Source organism: Saimiri boliviensis, chromosome 6, assembly GCF_048565385.1.
Source record: "Saimiri boliviensis isolate mSaiBol1 chromosome 6, mSaiBol1.pri, whole genome shotgun sequence".
NCBI lineage: Eukaryota > Metazoa > Chordata > Mammalia > Primates > Cebidae > Saimiri > Saimiri boliviensis.
This window is the reverse complement of record NC_133454.1, coordinates 102414573-102435413: the sequence shown is the minus strand read 5'-3', so window position 1 is coordinate 102435413 and position 20841 is coordinate 102414573. Positions and strand designations below refer to the sequence as shown.

Genomic DNA, 20841 nt, shown 5'->3' with positions numbered 1-20841 from the left:
AAAAGAAGGGAACCATCAAAGCCTGCTTGAAAGAAGAGGGGACCGCGTAAGAGAAAATACGACAGTGACAATATTCTTATCAGACACTTCCTGTCATGAAAGCCAGGCTGGGCTGTGTCAGCAGGACGAGCGTGGAGGAGGGCCGAGAGACATGGCACTTAGCTCTATGGATGGCAGCTCCACAGCAGCGGGGGTCACCAGGCCTGCTGGCAGGGGTCAGTGAGGACAGTCCTGTACAGAAGGCAGCCTGCCTGACTTCTCCCACGTGACTCTCATTAACACCCACCAAAGAAGCTTCCTGTCACCCCCACAATCTTCCCACTCACTCCCACCCCCAGGCATTTGTCCACAAGCCCTTGAACTGTGCCTCTCCCCTCCCTCCCTTCTCTTTTAGGTTTAGCAGTCCTGGTAAATCAAGGATTTGATATTGCAAAGTTGAGGGCAGAAACTAGAGCTTGATTCTCTGACCAAGGACTCCTGGTCACCTCCATCTCACATACCCAACAGCCGTCATCACTAATGACCCAGAAATAGCACTACAGGTCACAGAGGCTCAGAGGCCATGACTGTGGAGTTATCATTCACATCAATCCAGGCGGTGGAGGGAGGGGCCACACCATACAGCTGAAGCTCAAAAGGGACCAGGATCCCAGAGGGTTTTAGAGCAGGGAGGGTTCTACTTGATTGTTTGGTTTTCACAGCAGAATCCTTTCTTCAAACAAAGTCACAAGTAAAAGCCAAATAGAGCAAAGTGGCCATTAAAGTGTATGCTCTTCCAATGAGCACCCCCATTCCTGGAAGGACCCCTCAGATGTGACCCGGAGCCTTAGGGATTGGAGAGCGCAATTTGAAAATCAAAGTGGTGGCACTGGCCTGCCACACTTCCAAAATTATACAGTATTAATCTAGGAGTGCTAACAGCACTCCTAAAACTCATCCCATAAAAGACACTTGCCAGGGCACCTGGGATATGATTAGAAGAAACCTGCAGGCAGATTCTTAGAGCCCCAGAAGCCAAGGCAAAGCCTCTGCTTCCCACAAGCCTTACTCGGAGAGGTCCATGCTCTTCAGCTTCCCCACTTCCTTCTTATGTTTCTCCTGAAATTCCTTTGCTGCTTCATCCTGTGGTTAAGGGCCCATAGAGACTAAGTCAGAGTCATGGTCTGAACCAAACAGGAAAAGGAGAAGCTGGGGTGGAATAGCACAATGAAGAAAACGTTTCCTTCTCTTCCGTTTACCTGCAAAAGCCTTGTAGGCAGCTCTGATTGATTAAATGTGTATATAAAACACACATTTAAGAAGTTACAAAAAAAGACAAAACATTTACAACAGATGCTGGAATCCTGCATTCACAACATTCACACACAATCAGTGGGAGGCACAACTCTAGGCCTGACTGTGCTCAGACAACGCTGGGTCTGTTTGCACAATCAAACCTCAGGAACAGCACTTAGCTCAGTGAGTGCAGAGGACTCTTTCTAAAGGGGAAGGGGAAGACAGTCTGCATTCACAGCCTAAGGCAACTGATGGAAATGCCAGGACTCCCCGCAGCCTTGAGCAGGTATGTACCAGGTCGTCACTGAGGGTCTTCAACGTGGGCTCCAGGACCACATCCTTCACTGCCACCATCTGCTCCTCAATGGCCTTTTCCTGAACTTCATTAAATAGCTACAAAAGAAAACCACAGAGAAGCAGAAGATGAAGACAGGGCCCAGTCATCCGTGACCCAGACACTTGGTGTCTTATAGAAAGGTGTACGTTTTGAAGACACAAAGCAACACTCTACAGTTTAGGAATATGGATATTTATAGAAAGAGTTTAAGAACACAGACTGGATATGTACCAAATCCTAAAAGGGACGCCTCTGGGAGAGTACACAGAACTTCACTGATTCTTTAGAGCTGAAGTCCTCTGTGTGTGTGTGCGTGTGTGTGTGCGACAAGATGCAGCAAATACAGCTAAATGCTACCATCTGTTCATCTCAGGAGCAGGGAGTGGGTATACTGTACTATTTGAAAGAGATCAAGCCCCTGCTTGATCTGCCTCAGGCCAAGGTTACCTTCACAACTTTGCGGATGATCCGGTTGAAAAGTCCCATCAACTGGCCTGAGGGCAGCTCAATCTCCTTTTCCAACTGGTCCACGGACTTATGCTGCAGGCCAATCCCCAAGAGAAGAGCCTAGAGGATGGAAAATCTGCTGAGGTGGCCTCCAGGACAGGCCCTTGCCCATTAAAATGGCACCGAGAACCAGAGTACTCTCTTGGCCAAAGCTATTGGTACAAAGGTAGACTAGCACTGCATATACTGGCATCTTCTCTTTCATCCTGTTACTGAGACCACCAAGAAATACTCTCTTCCTGAAATCCCCAAAATAACTTTTATTATGTAGGTGACAAATACCTGCTTCACAACTACATTCAAAGTTTGGGGTGCTCCTGACTCTCTGCTAAGGTGGAGTTAAGTGTCAAGGCAACGCAGTGTGGGGTGGAAGCTACGGCTCTCTCACTTACTTTGTACCGTGGCTATGCGTTACTCGGGGTCAGAGCCCAGGTTTCCTGATCTGCACAATGAGACCACTACCCACCTATCAGATCCATGAGTAATTAAAGGCACAAAATTATGTCCAAGTGCCCAACCCAACACCTAGCAAGTGAACAGCTCCACAATCCTCACTTCTTCTCCTCCACACGAGCAGCAGGTAGCCTACCGACTGGGCCGCGGACAGAGCCAGGTCCCCTAGCTGGTTCAGGAAGTACATGCGGGAGATGGCCGGGATCATGTCCATGATGAGGTGATAGTCCACCATGTTCCGTGAATACATCTCCAGCCGCTTCAGGTCATAGGGGAGGAAGAGTGCTTCCAGCTCCTCCCGGCTCAGCGCTGTCCACGGGACACAGAGCCAGACCGGTCAGGCCACCCAGCACCCTCATAAGATAGCACACAGCCCCCAGGTGGCGCCCTCACACACACAAGCATCTCAGAGGGCCTGGCAGCCACACCACACAGCCCTGGACCAGAAGGGCACCAAACCTACTCCTGCCATAGAGGCCATTTGCGGGGAGGGGACAGCTGCCACAGGACCCTTGCTCAGTTCCCATACTGAACACATGGACCAAGGCAGGCTCCCTGTGCCCTAGGGTCAGGGGAACACAACTACACTCTTTCTCTGCTTTGTCACTTCATTCAGCATCACAGAAAGTGTTAAGCTCTGCCCAGCTCAAGAAATACTGATTTCTCTATCAAAATATAATGGGCAAAAAAGTATATACACACACATATGCACATTACTCCTACATACTTATATATAAAATATGCAATAAAACTAATAATCTCCTACACACTTTTTGCTTTTTAAATATTCAAACAGAATCTCTATGCACAAAGCACTTGTGTGTACTGTTGGCCACAGAAGGCTGGCAGCATATTCTCATTACGATTTCATGAATGAGGAAACTAAACCTCAGAGAGAGACCACCTCACTCCCTTGGAGCACAGATGTAAATCGGCCTCCATAACTAACCAGCTTCTTGAACTAACTGGACACTCCTGACGTCAAACTGCACAGCCAGAGTCTGACCATGAAAATGAAAGACAGCACAGCTTGGGACAGCGCAGGGGCCTGGCAAGCAGGAGGTGGCCAACGAGTGACTGCAGGCTAGAACCAGACCACATCCTTCCTAGGACACCACACCCACCTCCTACCTGCCACACAGGAAGCCTCTCCCAACCCTCCTCCCTGTCGCCGCCCGGCTCACCTGGCTGCGCTGGCTTCCCCACGTTTCTGTTCTGAATGATGTTCAGCGCCAGGGAAGGAGAGAAGGTGCTGAACTGGTAGGAGAGCAAGGCTAGGAACCGCCGCCGGAAATCTGTGAGGCGCCCTCATGCAAAGTTAGAGGTCTGGAGGCATCCCCCCGTCCCCTCATCACCTCATTGTCCCCCCAGAACCCCCACTCCTCAGTCACCTTTCCAAAAGGCTGCAAGCCAGACTCCCTGGTCAGCCTCGTCCTCATCAGTGAGCGTCTTGAGCATGATGCATGAGTGCTCTCCGGTCAGGTCATTCTGGGAAACACAAATGTTTAACTCACACCAAGAAGCCCCTTTTTTGAACAGCCCATCATTGATGAAGGGCAAACACTCAAAGAAAGGCTTGGCGCTTCCGTGGCCCTCTCCCTCCTGGGCTGGGAGACGCCCTTCTGGAACACAGCCCTCACCTTCACCTTCCTCACATCACCTCAGTTCACACGCAAGGGCTTGCAAAGATCACTGCCCTGCAACCTCCTCAAAAGTGTCACAGACACAGAACAGAGCTGCTCGCTCTTCTGGACCTGCCTCTTGCTCAGGACCTGCAGAAGGGAAAAGGCTGCTCCTCTCAGATACGTGCTGAACTCCGTCATTAGGGCTTAGGCTCTACACAATCCGAACAACATGGGTTTGGTGCTTCACAGCAGGAACTGCAGAGCCAAAACCGATACCTCAGTGCTGGCAGCCGGTCTCAAGTGCAGGCTTCTCTGGGTGCTAACACTGCGACTATTTTTACATGTTTTACTATGTAACAACAAAGCCCCATACCATAAAAACACCACCATCAAGTCACAAAGGAACAGTGAAAGTGCAAGACCTTACGAACCCATGGCAGACCACATGGCAGCTCACTGGCCTGCATTCTCCTGGCAGCTGACAGGCAGATTTACATCCCCAGCCACTACGGAATGCACTGACAGAGACCCAACCCACCTCTGCGGCTCCCTGCCCGCACGGACGCCCAACAACACCAGCGCACCAAATCAGCCAGCCAACTGACGCCTTCCATACCCATGCTCTCTGCCTTCCCTGTTCTTAAGGATGAAGGAGGTGGTCACCTCACATCCTGAATCCCGAGTCCCACACACCGCTTCCTCAAGGCCTGCACTCTCGCAGTCAGCCCATCACTACGTGCAGGATCGAACCCAGCAGCAAACAGACATTCTCTAGAATCTCCTATCCGACAATCCCTCTTCAGCTCCCATCTGCCTCCAGCAACCTTGTTTCTCTGCTCCCTTTCGCTGCCTGAAAGAATCGCCTGTTCACCTATTTCCTCACCTCCTTTTCCCTCTGACCAGGCCAAAGCCTCCACTCCACTGCAGCCGCTTCCACAGCTCACCGCTGCTGACAAATCCAGCGGCCAGCTGCCCGCATCCTCCTCATCCTCTGAGCAGGGCCGACTCCCCTTCCCACACACTTTTTCCCCTCGACGTGTGACACCACACCGCGACTTTCTCCTGCACATCAGGGCTGTTCCTTCTCAGTCCCGTGTGCTGTGTCCTCCTCCTCACTCCTCTAAATGTTAGAGTCCACAGAGTTCCCCTCATGTCCTTTCACTGGCTCCAGATATTTTTCATTCACTCAACAACAGTATTTACTGAACACATACTACAGAGCAATTGCTACTCTAAGTGCAAGGCATACAGCAATGAACAAAACAGGCAAGAGCTCTGCGCCCTTATGCAGTGCATTTGATTATGACTATGCTGATGGCTCCCAAAGCTCCATCCCGAGCCCCAAACTTCCCTATCTCCCTATTCCTGTAGTCAAATAAATGCCTAGTCCACATCTCCACTGGGATGTCCAAAAGGCATCTCACATTAGTATCAAAGAGAACTCCCCCACTTCCCTGCAAATCTGCTCCTCCTGCACTGAGTCCCATCTCTGACAGCACCTCCAGCACCCAGTTTCTCAGGCCAAAACTCTAATAATCACCCTTGATCCTCCCGTCCACTCTCCTTCCACAATTCCAGTCAGCTCTGCCTCCAAAGCGCATCCCGCAACTGGCCACTTCCCTCCATTGTCACGAGGCCCACCGTATCCTCACCGGCACTCCCTGCCTCCAGGCTTGGGCCACCACTGTCCACCATCCACACAGCTGCCAGAACCTTTCCTTTTGTCCCTCCCGCCAAGGGAATGGGAAGAACACCCCGCCTCCTCAACAAGACCGATCCACCATGATCCACCATGAACCACCATGAACCACCATGAACCACGCTCCTTTCCTTTCTAAGGACTCTCCAGCCACGCTGGTCTTTGGTTTCCTTCAAATCAGCACCTTCATTTCTACCCCAGGGCCTTGCACGTGCTGTCCCTTTGGCGGGAAAGGGCCTTTTCTCCAGGACTGTCACATGGATGTCCAATTTGAATTCAGGTTTCAGCTTGCAAGTTCACCCCTCAGAAGCCCGACCCTTCATTATCCTGTAATCTCAGTGTGGTTTCCTTCATGGCACTTACTACTTTCACAACATTTATTTTATTTTATTTTATTTTATTTGAAACAGTATCTTACTCTGTCACCCATGCTGGAGTGCAGTGGCATGAATGCAGCTCACCACAGTCTCAAACTCCCAGGCTCAAGTGACCTCGCCTCAGCCTCCAAGTAGCTGGGACTACTGGTGAACACCATTATGTCCAGTTATTCTTTTAATTTTTAGTAGAGACATGGTCTATGTTGCCCAGGCTGGTCTCAAAACTCCTGAGCTCAAGCAGTCCTCACCCCTCGGCCTTCCAAAGTGTTGGAATTACAGGTGTGAGCCACCATAATGTGTGCCTGGCCTTGTTCACTTTTTTGCTGCCTATTTTCACCCATTAGAAAATAAGCTTCATGGCTTGTCTTATTCACCGATTACAGATGCTAAATAAAATTTTTCGAAAATGACTGACAGTCTCTAACTTTCTCAGCTTCCCTCCGTGGTCCTCTGTGCCTCCGTCATCCACGTATTTCCCCTCTCTCGGATACCAGCTTGCCTTGTGAGTGCACACAACGGCACTCCCCTAAGACCAGTCGTTTTGGGTACAGAACTGCAGAATCTGATGAACAAGTCCACGTGCACCTCTGCCATTTTATAACTAAGCACAAGGCGTGCACTGTGTAGTCGGGAAAGAAAAGTGTGATGATGTGGCCTGTCAATGAGGATGGCTGTTTCACTGTCCATCAGAATAAACCTCTTCAGAGGCACAGCCACCTGCTCAGAGCAAAGCAGCAAGGAGGCACAAGGGCTCTTTGCAAGGACAGGCCTGTCACCAACTGTAACAGCAAACCTAAACTTCTCCTCTGCTGATGCCTCACTCACCGGGGTCTGTCTAAGATAAACAGGAACAAATCCAGCTCGTTTCCAGAACCTGCAAAGATACAAAGAGAGTAGGTCACTGTGTGTGCCTCTGGGGAATGGCTGACAGACACACAAGGGCAAGAGCCAGGAAGGGCAGGCCCCAAACAGCGGGCTAGCAGACACCAGCTACCAACAGAGACACACATCCCACAGAACGGTTCCTTCCCAATGCCAAGGAGTGACGCCGCGGAAGAAGGGCAGGCACTTACTTGAGTAACCTGGGGGTCAAGCCGTAGGAAACACCCAGGTAATCCAAGCACTCAGCAGGCCTCTCATTCAATTTGAGGAGTAAAGGAGGCAGGTCCTTCCGGGGAGTGATGACCTCTTCCAACAAGCTAACGGCCTGCGGAGGTGCCAAGGAGAGAACACAATCCACTCAGCAGAGGGAGAGAGACATCTTCAAGCACCCCTGGCACAGCGCACTCTGGACTAAGCACAACAAAAACTGGGAGAAGTGGTTTCTTGGTTTGATGCTGTGGTTTTCAAACTATGGCAACACCAAATTCAAGCAATCATTCCCCCAAGTACACAAAACACCTCAATATGCATGGAATCACACTGCTCTGGACCTCCAGAATGCAGGAAGATGGCCACAGAGTTTAGAAATGCCAGACAGAGGCGGGTATGGTGGCTCACGACTGTAATCCCAGCACTTTGGGAGACCGAGGTGGGTGGGTCACCTGAGGTCAGGAGTTTGAGACCAGTCTGGCCAACATGGCAAAACCTCGTTTCTACTAAAAATACAAAAATTAGCCAGGGGTGGTGGCACATGCTTGTAGTCCCAACTACTCAGGAGGCTGAGGCAGGAGAATTGCTTTGAACCCGGAAGACAGAGGTTGCAGTGAGCTGAGATCACACCATTGCACTCCAGCCTGGGAGACAGAGCGGGACTCCATCTCAAAAAAAAAAAAAAAAAGCCTGGGCCGGGCGTGGTGGCTCACGCCTGTAATCCTAGCACTTTGGGAGGCCGAGGCGGGTAGATCACGAGGTCAAGAGATCGAGACCATCCTGGTCAACATGGTGAAACCCTGTCTCTACTAAAAATACAAAAAATTCGCTGGGCATGGTGGCGCGTGCCTGTAATCCCAGCTACTCAGGAGGCTGAGGCAGGAGAATTGCCTGAACCCAGGAGGCGGAGGTTGCGGTGAGCCGAGATCGCGCCATTGCACTCCAGCCTGGGTAACAAGAGTGAAACTCCGTCTCAAAAAAAAAAAAAAAAAAGGCCGGGCGCAGTGGCTCAAGCCTATAATCCCAGCACTTTGGGAGGCCGAGGCGGGTGGATCACAAGGTCGAGAGATCGAGACCATCCTGGTCAACATGGTGAAACCCCGTCTCTACTAAAAATACAAAAAAATTAGCTGGGCATGGTGGCACGTGCCTGTAATCCCAGCTACTCAGGAGGCTGAGGCAGGAGAATTGCCTGAGCCCAGGAGGCAGAGGTTGCGGTGAGCCGAGATCGCGCCATTGCACTCCAGCCTGGGTAACAAGAGCGAAACTCCGTCTCAAAAAAAAAAAAAAAGTCTGACAGATCAGATTACAAAGGGACAAGCAGGCTCCTATGATCCAGCACAGAGTCCAGTTTCTATCACCTGACAGCCCTGGGAAGTGACAAACCTCTGAGCTTGAACCTTTTTTTCGTTGCTTGAGACAGGGTCTGGCTCTATCACCCAGGATGGAGTGCAGTGGCAAGATCACGGCTCACTGCAGCCTCAACCTCTGGGGTTCAAGCAATCTTCTGACCTCAGCCTCCCGAGTAGCTGAGACTACAGGCGTGTGCCACCATGCCCAACTAACTTTCATACTTTTTGTAGAGATGCAGTTTCGTCATGTTGCCCAGCTGGTTCAACTTAAATAAAAGCCCCTTGTCTAACTCCCAAACAGACATACTGTGAAAAGCAATGAATGCACGTGCAGGACTGTCAACAGTTACTAGTACTAGTCATTCTTTTTTTTTTGAGACGGAGTTTTGCTCGTTACCCAGGCTGGAGTGCAATGGCGCGATCTCGGCTCACTGCAACCTCCATCTCCTGGGTTCAGGCAATTCTCCTGCCTCAGCCTCCTGAGTAGCTGGGATTACAGGCACGCGCCACCATGCCCAGCTAATTTTTTGTATTTTTTTAGTAGAGACGGGGTTTCACCATGTTGACCAGGATGGTCTCGATCTCTTGACCTCGTGATCCACCCGCCTCGGCCTCCCAAAGTGCTGGGATTACAGGCTTGAGCCACCGCGCCCGGCACTAGTCATTCTTATCAAGGAAACACAGAATTGCCCTTAGTCTGAGTTTAACATGAAAAAAATTATAGATCTATTGCGGCGATTCTCAAACCTGAATGAGCATCAGAATCACCTCAGAAGATTGTTAAACTACAGATTACGGGGTCCACCCGAGTTTCTGATTCGGTAGGTCTGGAGTGGGGCTGAAGAACTTAAGATTTTTAACAAGCTGCCAGATGATCCCAATGATACTGATCTGAGGATCTCAAGTGTTTGGTTGGAGAAAGCAGCAGTAGAAGAAAATGACAGAAGGGCCCAAAGCTCTGGACTGGTTTTTGTTGATGTCCCTAAAGAGCCAGAGAATTATCCTCCCAAGAACCAGGACACAGGAGGTTTGTGGAAAGACGCTTACCTCACTGCTTACGGTGTGAATTTCCTGTGGCGTCTCAAGGACCTTTTCCTCCAGACAGGGAAACCTGCCTTCATAGTACATCTGTAGCAGCTGCAGAGCACGGCTGCCATAGCCCATCTAGAAACAAACATGAAGGGCAAGAGGCAGAGGGAAGAGAGCTGCTCTCAGTCGAAGCCACGTTTACTCCCCTGTATTGCTTCTAGAGAACCTTCCCTCCCGGTCAAACTGCATGGGGTAAGAGAACCAATGAAATCCCTCAATGAGGTCAAAGCAGCGACACTGAAGACGGAAAGTAGTGTGACCTGAGTTCTTAACACTGCTCTAGCCAGTCAAGAACAGCCACTTAGGAAAGTGCCTTGGACTTGACAGAGCTTATGTGGAAAAATAAAGTCTATATTTATTTTTTTTTTTTTTAAAAAAGAACAGCAACATGAAGGTAAGGATAACTGTGCTTTCTGGTCTCCAGATAAGGAGGCCCCAAAGAGAGACAGTTCCTGTACTACTGCCTGGAAAGGAAGTTTCCACAGCCAATTATTCAGTGAGGTATTCTAAGAAGGTAATTTCGGTATGCAGATCTGGTTCACAAGCCCTTGTTCTCACAAAGAAAGAATGAGCATATGCCGTCATTCTGTCCACCCGTCCGCCCCAAACCCTGGCTGAATTCTCCAGAGTGGGGCAGTGCCTACACTTCACTTGCTTCTGCTTGACTAGCGTCTTATTCCAACCACCAAGTACCTCCGCCCTAAAGTGACGCCAGCAACATATTACCCCTTGATAATCCGGGTGAACAGCAATGCGAACCACCCTTCCACCAGAAAGACCACCAAAGTCTGGATCTTGGAACTGTGTGGGAGATACAAACCAGTAACTTAGCAACACAGACATCTTTGGACACTGCCAGCTTCCTTCCGACACGCCAGGGAAAGCCCGTTACCTGTTCCGACACTGTCCATGGAATCAGGTCCCCTGAAGCCTTCTTGCCTCGAGACAGGCTGTTCAAGATGGATTGGCGAGAAATCTCCCCTTCAAGGCACACCTGTGGGGGAACCGGGAAAGCAGGCAGAATGGCCAGCTCTGATCCAGAGCCCACTCACAGAATATAGCTTCTCAGGCTAGGCCAGTTGTTTTCACCCCCGTGTTCAGGTTTAACGCTGACACCAACTGACGCATCCATTTCTAACAGAAGCTTAATTACCATGCCCCATGTGACAAGGCAGAAGACGGACAGCCTCCTGACGCAAAAGTGAAAGCCACATTAGAAGAGTCTCTGTGCATGTCATGCACGTGTGGACGTCAATTAAGACACAGGATGCTCATGAGGCTCTCTACAGAACAGCACAAGTTCAAAACAACTCAGATGTCTAACAGGCGAATTGTTAAGCAAATCATAGTACATGCATATAATGAAATACTATACAGCTTTTAAAACTTATGTAGATTATGAGTAATCTACATACTGCCTAAAAATAAAAGCAGATTACTAATGGCTGGGCACAGTTACTAATGGTTACTAATTACTAATGGCTCATGCCTGTAATCCCAGCACTCTGGGAGGCTGAGGCAGGTGGATTGCCTGAGGTCAGGGGTTCGAGACCAGTCTGGCCAACATGGTGAAACTCCCTCTCTACTAAAAATACAAAAACAAATTGGCCAGGCATGGTGGCGTGTGCTTGTAATCCCACTACTCAGGAGGCTGAGGCAGGTGAATTGCTTGAACCAGGGAGGTGGAGGTTGCAGTGAGCCAAGATTACGCCACTGTACTCTAGCCTGGGCGAGAGAGCAAGATTCCGTCTCAAAAAAAAAAAAAAAAAAGGCAGATTACTAAATACTACGATCGCCTGTATATAAAAAGGAAAACTGACACAGAAATGCATAAATACATCCCTGCCAGGTGTTAAAATTTTGTTCCCCCAACCTGTAGCCTCTAATTCAAAAAGCACCATGTACTGCTTTTGTAATAAAGGGAGAAAACAAGTCTGTTTGTGGAAGAAGCTGTGAGTCAAAATAAGAGAGTGGTCGGTTCTGGCTTTTCCCCGTGTGTGAACAGTGGAGCTCCGGGTTTCCAGCAGTGTTGACTTCTTCCAGGGCACCCTAGTCCCCTGAATCCGCAGACCCAGCCAGCTGGTTCGGACTAGGACTCTACAGTTTCAGTACCCGACACCACAGTTACCGAGCCACTAATTCCTGATGCCTCAGTGGTTCCCCAAATCACTGCCACAAGGATGCTTCTGCTCCTATACCTGGATAACGGCAAGCACTTCTGGAAGGGCATTCTGGGTGGGGGGCACGGGAGGCAGAAGGCAGAAGAGATGGTGAGCAGGGGCATCAGAGAGCATCTGTAGATCATTGGGAGAGTTCTGTGGAAGCCAAACGTGGGACAGTGAGAAGCACGCTTCCTCTTGCCCTTTACGCAAGAGGTTCGACTCAGAATCACAGGATGACTGGAGTATTGCCTTCTCCAAAGTCAAGTGAGGAGCTGAGGTCCAGCAAACCAACTTTCTAGTATTTTGGCAAGCCTGAGACTCTTGATAATAGGTTAAGTGGAACTTAGCCTCAAACGCCTACTGTCCTCTCACCCTGAGCACTGACGGCAGAAGAGAATTTATTTAGCACTACTTATTTCACAGCTAGGAAGTGAACTTTTTACAGATACGAGGCTGCTATTTCAGGAAAAACTGTCACCACTTCTTCTAACACCAACTCTTCAAGCCTTCCATTAAATGTTGTTCATAAAAGTACTATCTACACATTCAAAAAATATCATTTCTAACTTTCCCTTTAATTTTTAAGAGTCTCAGATATTCTAAACCCTCAAATGACTGTGCCATAAAAACAGCCCAGAGCTAAAAAGCTGGTCTCAGGTCAAACAGCACCACTGGGTCACAACTGTGATGTCACTTCATCCTATCAGTTTAGTAGGCAGGTAAGAAACGAAAGCACTCCTTTAAAAATGGGCACAGCTGGGCTGGGCACGGTGGCTCAAGCCTGTAATCCCAGCACTTTGGGAGGCTGAGGCGGGTGGATCACGAGGTCAAGAGATCGAGACCATCCTGGTCAACATGGTGAAACCCCGTCTCTACTAAAAATGCAAAAAATTAGCTGGGCATGGCGGGGCGTGCCTGTAATCCCAGCTACTCAGGAGGCTGAGGCAGGAGAATTGCCTGAACCCAGGAGGCGGAGGTTGCGGTGAGCCGAGATCGCGCCATTGCACTCCAGCCTGGGTAACAAGAGTGAAACTCCATCTCAAATAAAAAAAAAAAAAATGGGCACAGCTTTCCACCCTGTCCAGCTACTGCACGGAGCTCCATGCTCTATACATAGGCACAGCAAGATTGATGGACCTCATCAATGTCCCAATGCAACAGTCACCTACGCCACCGGGTAATAAAGATATAAATCAAGTAAAAGGGGACTGCCAAGTGCTGAAGCTCCCTGCTGACATTCCCCCAAGGGCTAGCTGCAGTCACCTTGTAGTGAGAAGCCACATAGAGGGCCATAAGCCGTTGGAGGAAAACTTCAGAGGCCTTGTGGTAGCAGAACAGGGTATCTCTGTTAACATAGTAGCTGGGTCTGGAGTTAAGAAACCAAAACAAACCAAACAGCCCAAGAAAGGACACACGGTTCTCTGGAAGCAGAACAGATTTCCCTAACTGGGAACAGGAACTCAGTGTCCTAAGCAGAAACACATCAAAGGAAGAAGAGAAAAAGGAAATAGAAAACGTCCAACTTTCCCCTTTCTCTAGAGCAGCATCCTATGAAACAAAGGGCCCGAATCCTTTGAATCCCGTCATCGCCCTCTCCTTCGCACAGGGCCAGCGGAACCCGGAGAAGGATACAGTTCACAAGCTTCAGGCAAGGGGCAGCCCGAGACTATCCGAGTGATGTTGAGGCAATCCAGGCACAGCAAGTCGTTCAGCCACTTCTCCACTGCGTCCCCAGGGGCGTATCGGATTGATTCCTGGAGGGAAACCTCATGCAATGTCCGCGCTGCTCCCCACAAATCACACACACAAAATAAGAAACAATGATTAAATATGTATTGTCTAAAAAGCAAGGAAAAATGTTTCACTTTATGTTTGTCCCACGGTGCCCAGAGACGTGTGGTAAGAATTTAAACTGGGTGGTTTGAAACTGTTTTGGTGGATACTCAAGTTGCCACGATACCAACTCCAAAGGGATCTCAATGCCACCATGCCCTGAGACAGGGACAAACAAGGGCCCCGTCATCAGAAGGCCCTAGTCTGGCTCCCTGCTGGTCACTGGACAGCTGTTCCCCAGAGAAAAGCTACTTCTCCTCTTGGGGACTAAACCTCTCAGCCTGAAGGTTGAGTGCTACCCATGATGTCACAGGGGAAGTGAGAATCAGCAAGACTGAAGGGCCTTGCTGTGAACTGTAGGGCCTGGGTCAGGCTCTGGGGTACCTGATGCCAATCTGGCTGTCGTTGTAGTCTTATTCTCAGCGGTGGTGCTGACCTGGCTCTGGGCGCTCTGTTGACGGAGCTGCTGAATTAGCTTAAGGGACAGTGACCGGCCAGTGCCCTCATAGCTAGAAACAAAGGCAAAAGGAATCAGGCATGAGGTCCCAAATCCACTGCCTAGGAGGGAACAGAGAGCTGCTTTCCTCCCTGTGCTGGAAGACCAGACCCCTGCTTCCCCGAGGACAGTCTTGCTCATCTCTGAACTTCCAGCACAGCAGGCCCCTGTCCAAAGGAGGCAGGGTGGCACAGTGGCTCAGCTTGGGGCCATTTAGGCCTGGACTCACGTCTTACTCTCATCTACTTAGAATCTTTGGGCAAGGAGCTCAGGCTTTAAGCAGTTTTAGTGGAAGCTGGAACAAAGTTAAATGGTCAACTAACGGAGCTGCTCTCGGAAGTACAGTGCACAAGGAAATGAACTGACAACATTTCCAGTTTGGAAAATAAAACAAATCCACCACCTCAGAAATTCTTTTCACTACTATGCTCACTTAAAAGGCGACACAAAACAGCTAACAAAATCTGGGGAAAAAATTAAATCACCAATAATCTGGTAACTCAAACCAGCTTTCATTGTCTTCCTCTTCTTGTCTTCGGTCACAAGCATATGTGACCACCGGGTACACACAGAACTTTTTTTCATGACATCATTCCATAGTATTCATTATCATATTCAAAGACTGAAAAATACTTTCTCTTACTCAAATAATGATAAAAGCTAGAATTTGAGTGTTTTATTCCCACTCTCCAACCCACATAACAAACATTTCCCAAAAAAAGTATTCCAATTTATTTATTTAAGAGAAAAGAGTAAGCACAAGGATTACAACTTAAAAACTCTTCTCATCAAAGCTTACTATAAAGAAAGTGGCTAGGTGTGGTGGCTCACGCCTGTAATCCAGCACTTTGGGAGGCCAAGTTGGGTGGATCACCTGAGGTCAGGAGTTCAAGACCAGCCTGGCCAACACGGCGAAACCCCGTCTCTACTAAAAATACAAAAATCAGCCAGACATGGTGGCACCCATCTGTAATCCCAGCTACTCGGGCTGAGGCAGGAGAGTTGTTTGAACCCAAAAGGCAGAGGTTGCAGTGAGCCAAGATTACACCACTGCACTTTAGCCTGGGCCAACAGAGCAAGAATCTGTCTCAAAAAAAAAGGGAAACAAAAAAGAAAGTGAAAAAACCCATAGAATGGGAGAAAATTTTTGTAAATCACATCTGATAAGGGACCTGGTATCAAGAATACATAAAGAACCCTTACAGCTGGGCGCGGTGGCTCAAGCCTGTAATCCCAGCACTTTGGGAGGCCGATGTGGGCGGATCACAAGGTCAAGAGATCGAGACCATCCTGGTCAACATGGTGAAACCCCGTCTCTACTAAAAATACAAAAAATTAGCTGGGCATGGTGGTGCATGCCTGTAATCCCAGCTACTCAGGAGGCTGAGGCAGGAGAATTGCCTGAACCCAGCGGGTGGAGGTTGCGGTGAGCCGAGATTGCGCCATTGTACTCCAGCCTGGGTAACAAGAGCAAAACTCCGTCTCAAAAAAAAAAAAAAAAAAAAAAAAAGAACCCTTACAAATCATTAATAAAAAAAGACAACCCAATTAGAAAGATGAACAGAGGATATGAACAGACACTTCTCCAAAGAAGACACACGAATGGCCATATATGCACATGAAAAGATGCTAACATCATTAGTCACCAGGAAATGCAAATGAAAATTATAATGAGATGTCACTTCACACTTATTAGAATGGTTATAATCATGAAAATATGTCACAAGTGTGTGAGAGGATACAGAAGAGTCAGACCCTCATCCACTGCGCGGGAGTGCAGAAAGGTGCAACTGTTTTGGAAGAGTCTGGCAGCTTCTCACATGGTTAAACACAGAGCTAGCCCAATAATTTCACTCCTAAATATATCCCTAAGAGAACTGAAAAACATATCCATGCAAAAATCTGCACACTAATGTTCAAAGCAAGATTATTAATAATTGCCAAAAGGGAGAAATAACCCAAATGTCCATCCACAGATAAATGGAAAACTAAAATGTGGTATGTCTATACAACAGAATACTATTCAACCACAAAAAGGAATGAAATACTGATACATGCTACAAGTCAGTCATGGAATACCACATATTTTATCATTCCATTTATATGAAATGTCCAAAATAGGCAAATCTACAGCTACAAAAAGTAGATTAGTGACTCCCTAGGGTTGGGGGTGAGGACGGATTGGAGAAGGATGACAGGCTTTCTTTATGGGGTGGTAAAAACGTTAACTAAAATTGGTTGTGGTGAGTATGGTTGCACAACTCTGTGAACATACTATAAACCATTAAATTACACATTGTAAATGGCTACATAGTACAGTATGTGAGTTATATCTCAATAAAGCTGTTTGAAAAGTAAAAATCCATTTTATTTCAGCATTTTCAGTATAAGCAGAGCAGTCACAATAAATCTGCAATACAGAATGATCTCTTCAAGATGTGATTTCCATACAGAAATCTTTCCCACATTGGGGATATGTATTTACTGACCTCAAAAGACTTCACAATATATATTCTAAAGGCAAATTAAAAATGTTTTTCTTGTTCAAATGAAAAAAGTAAAACAGTGCAGAGAAAATATACACCAAAATTCTAACAAAATCTATCTCCAGATGGTTCAATTGCGGTGACTTTTCTTTTGCTTAACTGTTCTAATTTTTCTACAGCAAACACTAGATATTTCAAATTAAAAAATTAAATATTTCAAATTAAAAAACACTCATGTCATTATAAGCTTGCTTTCTTATAATTATAGTTACTTGAATACTATATTTTCTAAGATATAAGATACTGATACTGCCATCCACGTATTTTTCAAAATTTTATCACACCTACAGACAGAAGCAGACACTCAGTACATAAGACTGAAATTCTCTGAGACTCAGACTTAGTTGTCCAGACCCAGGCCACATCCACCACATGCCCCCAAATCTGCAAGAGCCTGCCACAGGACTAAGGACTCCCACCCATGGTGCCTTACCCATTGATGGTGGATGCCATGAAAACAAGGTAGGGGCCAAGTAGGCTTTTCACCAAGGGAAGGGGGATGGCGGCAGCTTCATCAATCACAACTAGTTCAGCCTGGCCCAATTTCACAGCATCTGCAGGATGTATATACTATGAAGAAGGAAAATTTGGATTATTAGCATAGCAAACTAACGTCACAGCTGTGATTACTGGTGACTCATCATAAAGACTGTTCTCTTTTTTCTTTTTTTTTTTTTTTGAGACGGAGTTTCGCTCTTGTTACCCAGGCTAGAGTACAATGGCGCGATCTCGGCTCACAGCAACCTCCACCTCCTGGGTTCAGGCAATTCTCCTCCCTCAGCCTCCTGAGTAGCTGGGATTACAGGCACGCGCCACCATGTCCAGCTAATTTTTTGTATTTTTAGCAGAGACGGGGTTTCACCATGTTGACCAGGATGGTCTTGATCTCTTGACCTCGTGATCCACCCGCCTCAGCCTCCCAAAGTGCTGGGATTACAGGCTTGAGCAACCGTGCCTGGCCCAAAGACTGTTCTCTTTCCTCTTTCTCTCTGTTCCCTTCTCTCCTCTCATTCCTCCTTTCTACTTTTTCCTGGCAGGGCAAAATGGCATGGGCTTGGAGTCAGACACCTGGGTTCAGAGAGTTCAGCCACTGATCATGTGACGTTGGACAAGTCACTTAATCCCATGGTGCCTCAGACTCCTCCTCCTGTAAAATGAAGGAAATACCTACCTTATGGCTGCCTGAGATAAAAATAAAGTAGATATGTAAAAATGCCCTGCCCAGTGCCTGATTCAGTGCTGACAGACAGTGACTCCCTTTCCTTTCTCACCTGTCTCCTTATGTTTTTCCCCAGCCTCAGATTAGGGAAGCTGATGAGCTCGAGGCATACATAGCTGGACCCCACTGATGGCTAAAGAGGAAGATGTCAGATTTCTCATGCTGGGAACTGTGCTCCCTGCTCTCACGGCACGATGATAAAAGGCCAAGTCTCCCTGCACTGACAGACATTTCTAGAACTTACTATTTTCTTAATACCTGCATATGTACATATCTTTATGCATACAAACAACCTCTTCAGCTTCTTCAGGGCTTCCTGCTATTTTTAAAGGGGTTTGAAAAGCAATGAAGAGGTATTCATAGGAAACCTGAATAACCAGTTAACATAAACAAAGTTACTCAACCTCACCAACAATAGGTGAAATGCTAAAGACAGGAGGGAGATACCATTTCGCAAAACTTAAATAGCTGTAAAACATCCAGAGTTGGTGAGGTCTTAAGAGAAATTAAAAATTAAAAGAATGCTGACATGGGGGTAAACTGGTATAAAACACTTTGAAGGAGAATTTGGCAAATTTTAAGAAAGCCAGAAAACTACACAATTCTAAAACACAATTCCACTTAGGGAAACATATGTGTAAATATAATTTACTCATACAATACCTAAAAATGAATCAACCAGATCTACAAGCTTTAATCTGGATAGGTCTTGAAAACAAAACATTAAAAAAGGAAAGCTGAAGAAGGGTAAGTATAGCATGGTATCACATATGGATACATAATTATGTGGTAAACACATGAATTGAAAGGACACACACCAGTCTCAGAAATGAGTTACCTACAAGGGACAGAAGGAAATAAGATAGAAAGCGGCTGAGGGACTTCGACTGTATTTGTGATGGTTTAGCTCTTTAAAACAAAAATCTAAATGACATTTAAAATATGAAACAAACACAGCAAACCTCAAAATGTCAACAATTTTTAGTGTTGGGAGCCTGCGTATTGGGCACCTGAATATATACTGGTTTCTGCACTCTCCTATACATTTGAAGTATTTCATTACAAATAAGATGTTCTAACTGCTTTGCTACAAGCTGATGGGCCAGGGAGGCGGCAACCCCACCCATTTCTTTTTATTTTTTATTTTTTGAGACCAAGTCTCACTCTGTCACCCAGGCTGGAGTGCAGTGGTGTGATCTCAGCTCATTGCAACCTCTGCCTCTCAGGTTCAACCAATTCTCCTGCCTCAGCCTCCCAAGTACCTGGGATTGTAGGCGCACGCCACAACACTTGGCTAATTTTTTACATTTTAGTAGAGATGGGGTTTCCCCATGTGGCCAGGATGGTCTCCAACTCCTGACCTCAAGTGATTCGCCCGCCTCAGCCTCTCAAAGTGCTGGGATTACAGGTATGAGCCACTGCGCCTGGCCAACCCCACTCATTTCTAGCAGCAGGTACATCCACAAAAGGGCCCCAGCATCTCATAAAAGCAGCAGAAAGCAACTCCCCAGGGGAAGTGAGGCCAGCTTTTATCTAATATTCTCCTTTCTCTCCATCTTGAGCCCAAAGAGAGGCCTGAAAGGAATAAAAATGGAGTCTCATAAAGTAAGGTCACCTCCTCTGTGCTTAAACTGGAGACAAAAGAACTCTCGGAATATGAGAGCGTTTGATTACAGACTCAAGAAGGAGTAAGGCCCGGGCCAGGGCATTTCAGGGAAATATTTTTCTTCTCATTTTGTGTATTTTTCTTGAGTTTTAACAGGTCTCTGTGTTCTCATTGCCTGCAGCTTGACCCTTACCCTCGTCTCACACCAAAAGCAGCCTTTCCTCCTCCCAGATGAGGGAATCAAGCAAAAGTGAAAATAGAAGGGGACTAGTAAGAAAAAATGAAAAGTAAAAGGCATAAACACTTAACATTGTTTATAATCTGGCCTCTGATAAAAAGGCACAACTTCTTGACATGCATATACATGTGCTTTGACAGGCATAAAATGTGAGGGTATAAACTGCCAAATTCACCTGGCTCACCTCCCAACCCAATCCGATTCCAAAAATAATTAATGACCCTCCTCCGGTAAGAGCCCATTAGTCTCAGTCCGTTCTGTAAGCCTGTCACCAGATGCCTCTCTTAGAGATTCAGCAGAATTGCAGCTTTTGGACAAGGGCAGACCATTCAGGCTCCCAGAGTGCTAGAAATTTTTAGAACTTTTGGGAAATCACTGTTTAAAAAAGAAAATAGGCCACTGGCTAAACCACAAAGATTCAGAGCGCATTTTGCAAAGTTGTTTTTTTCATTTAAGCTATAAGGTTATTGTTCTAGTTACAGATGCAACATTTCAAAAACTGCAGTAACTAAGCCAAGTTAGAACTGATGTCAGAACAAAGATTCTCTTTTAGCTAATCAGCATACCTTCTATCCCACTTAATCCATATTCAAAGGACAAAAACACAAGTTTTCAATCTAACTACATATATTTGTTAGTTTGCCTGAATGTTCTTCTTTAGAAGAGGCTGAAAATCTAGAACAGGTTTAGCATACAATACCGCCATTGTCTAAAAGACATGCGATTACACAAGACATACATGTCTGTAACAGGCAGCGTCTCAGCGCATTAAACACAGCAAGACCCTGGTCCTGCACATCAGGGTCTGAGAACAAGCCTCACCTGAATAGTCTGCCTGTGTTCTCGAAATACGTTCACTCTGATCACTGCTTTGTTAAATTCAGGATTTAGAGACTGGATAATCTCATAATCCAGATGTTCCTGGTGGGGAAAGT

At 47.1% G+C, this 20841-nt stretch overlaps 1 protein-coding gene across 3 annotated transcripts in view; it reads right to left on the bottom strand.

Moving 5' to 3' along the window:
* NAT10 (N-acetyltransferase 10) overlaps positions 1–20841 on the bottom strand; it is a 55028-nt gene that overhangs the window by 11303 nt on the left and 22884 nt on the right. For all 3 annotated transcript variants that reach the window (XR_012518145.1, XM_003919973.4, XM_010333294.3), the window contains exons 11-27: positions 20729–20827; positions 17277–17413; positions 14186–14310; positions 13601–13751; positions 13232–13328; positions 12005–12121; positions 10699–10800; positions 10533–10607; positions 9765–9881; positions 7347–7480; positions 7099–7147; positions 3964–4060; positions 3757–3867; positions 2709–2881; positions 2060–2179; positions 1570–1668; positions 1049–1122 (exon numbers count right to left, since the gene is read on the bottom strand). Coding sequence is in view for 2 of the 3 variants with exons in the window: in XM_003919973.4 (XP_003920022.2) it covers positions 1049–1122; positions 1570–1668; positions 2060–2179; positions 2709–2881; positions 3757–3867; positions 3964–4060; positions 7099–7147; positions 7347–7480; positions 9765–9881; positions 10533–10607; positions 10699–10800; positions 12005–12121; positions 13232–13328; positions 13601–13751; positions 14186–14310; positions 17277–17413; positions 20729–20827 (1877 nt within the window). In the remaining variant the exon portion in view is untranslated. The remainder of the gene's footprint in view (positions 1–1048; positions 1123–1569; positions 1669–2059; positions 2180–2708; positions 2882–3756; positions 3868–3963; positions 4061–7098; positions 7148–7346; positions 7481–9764; positions 9882–10532; positions 10608–10698; positions 10801–12004; positions 12122–13231; positions 13329–13600; positions 13752–14185; positions 14311–17276; positions 17414–20728; positions 20828–20841) is intronic.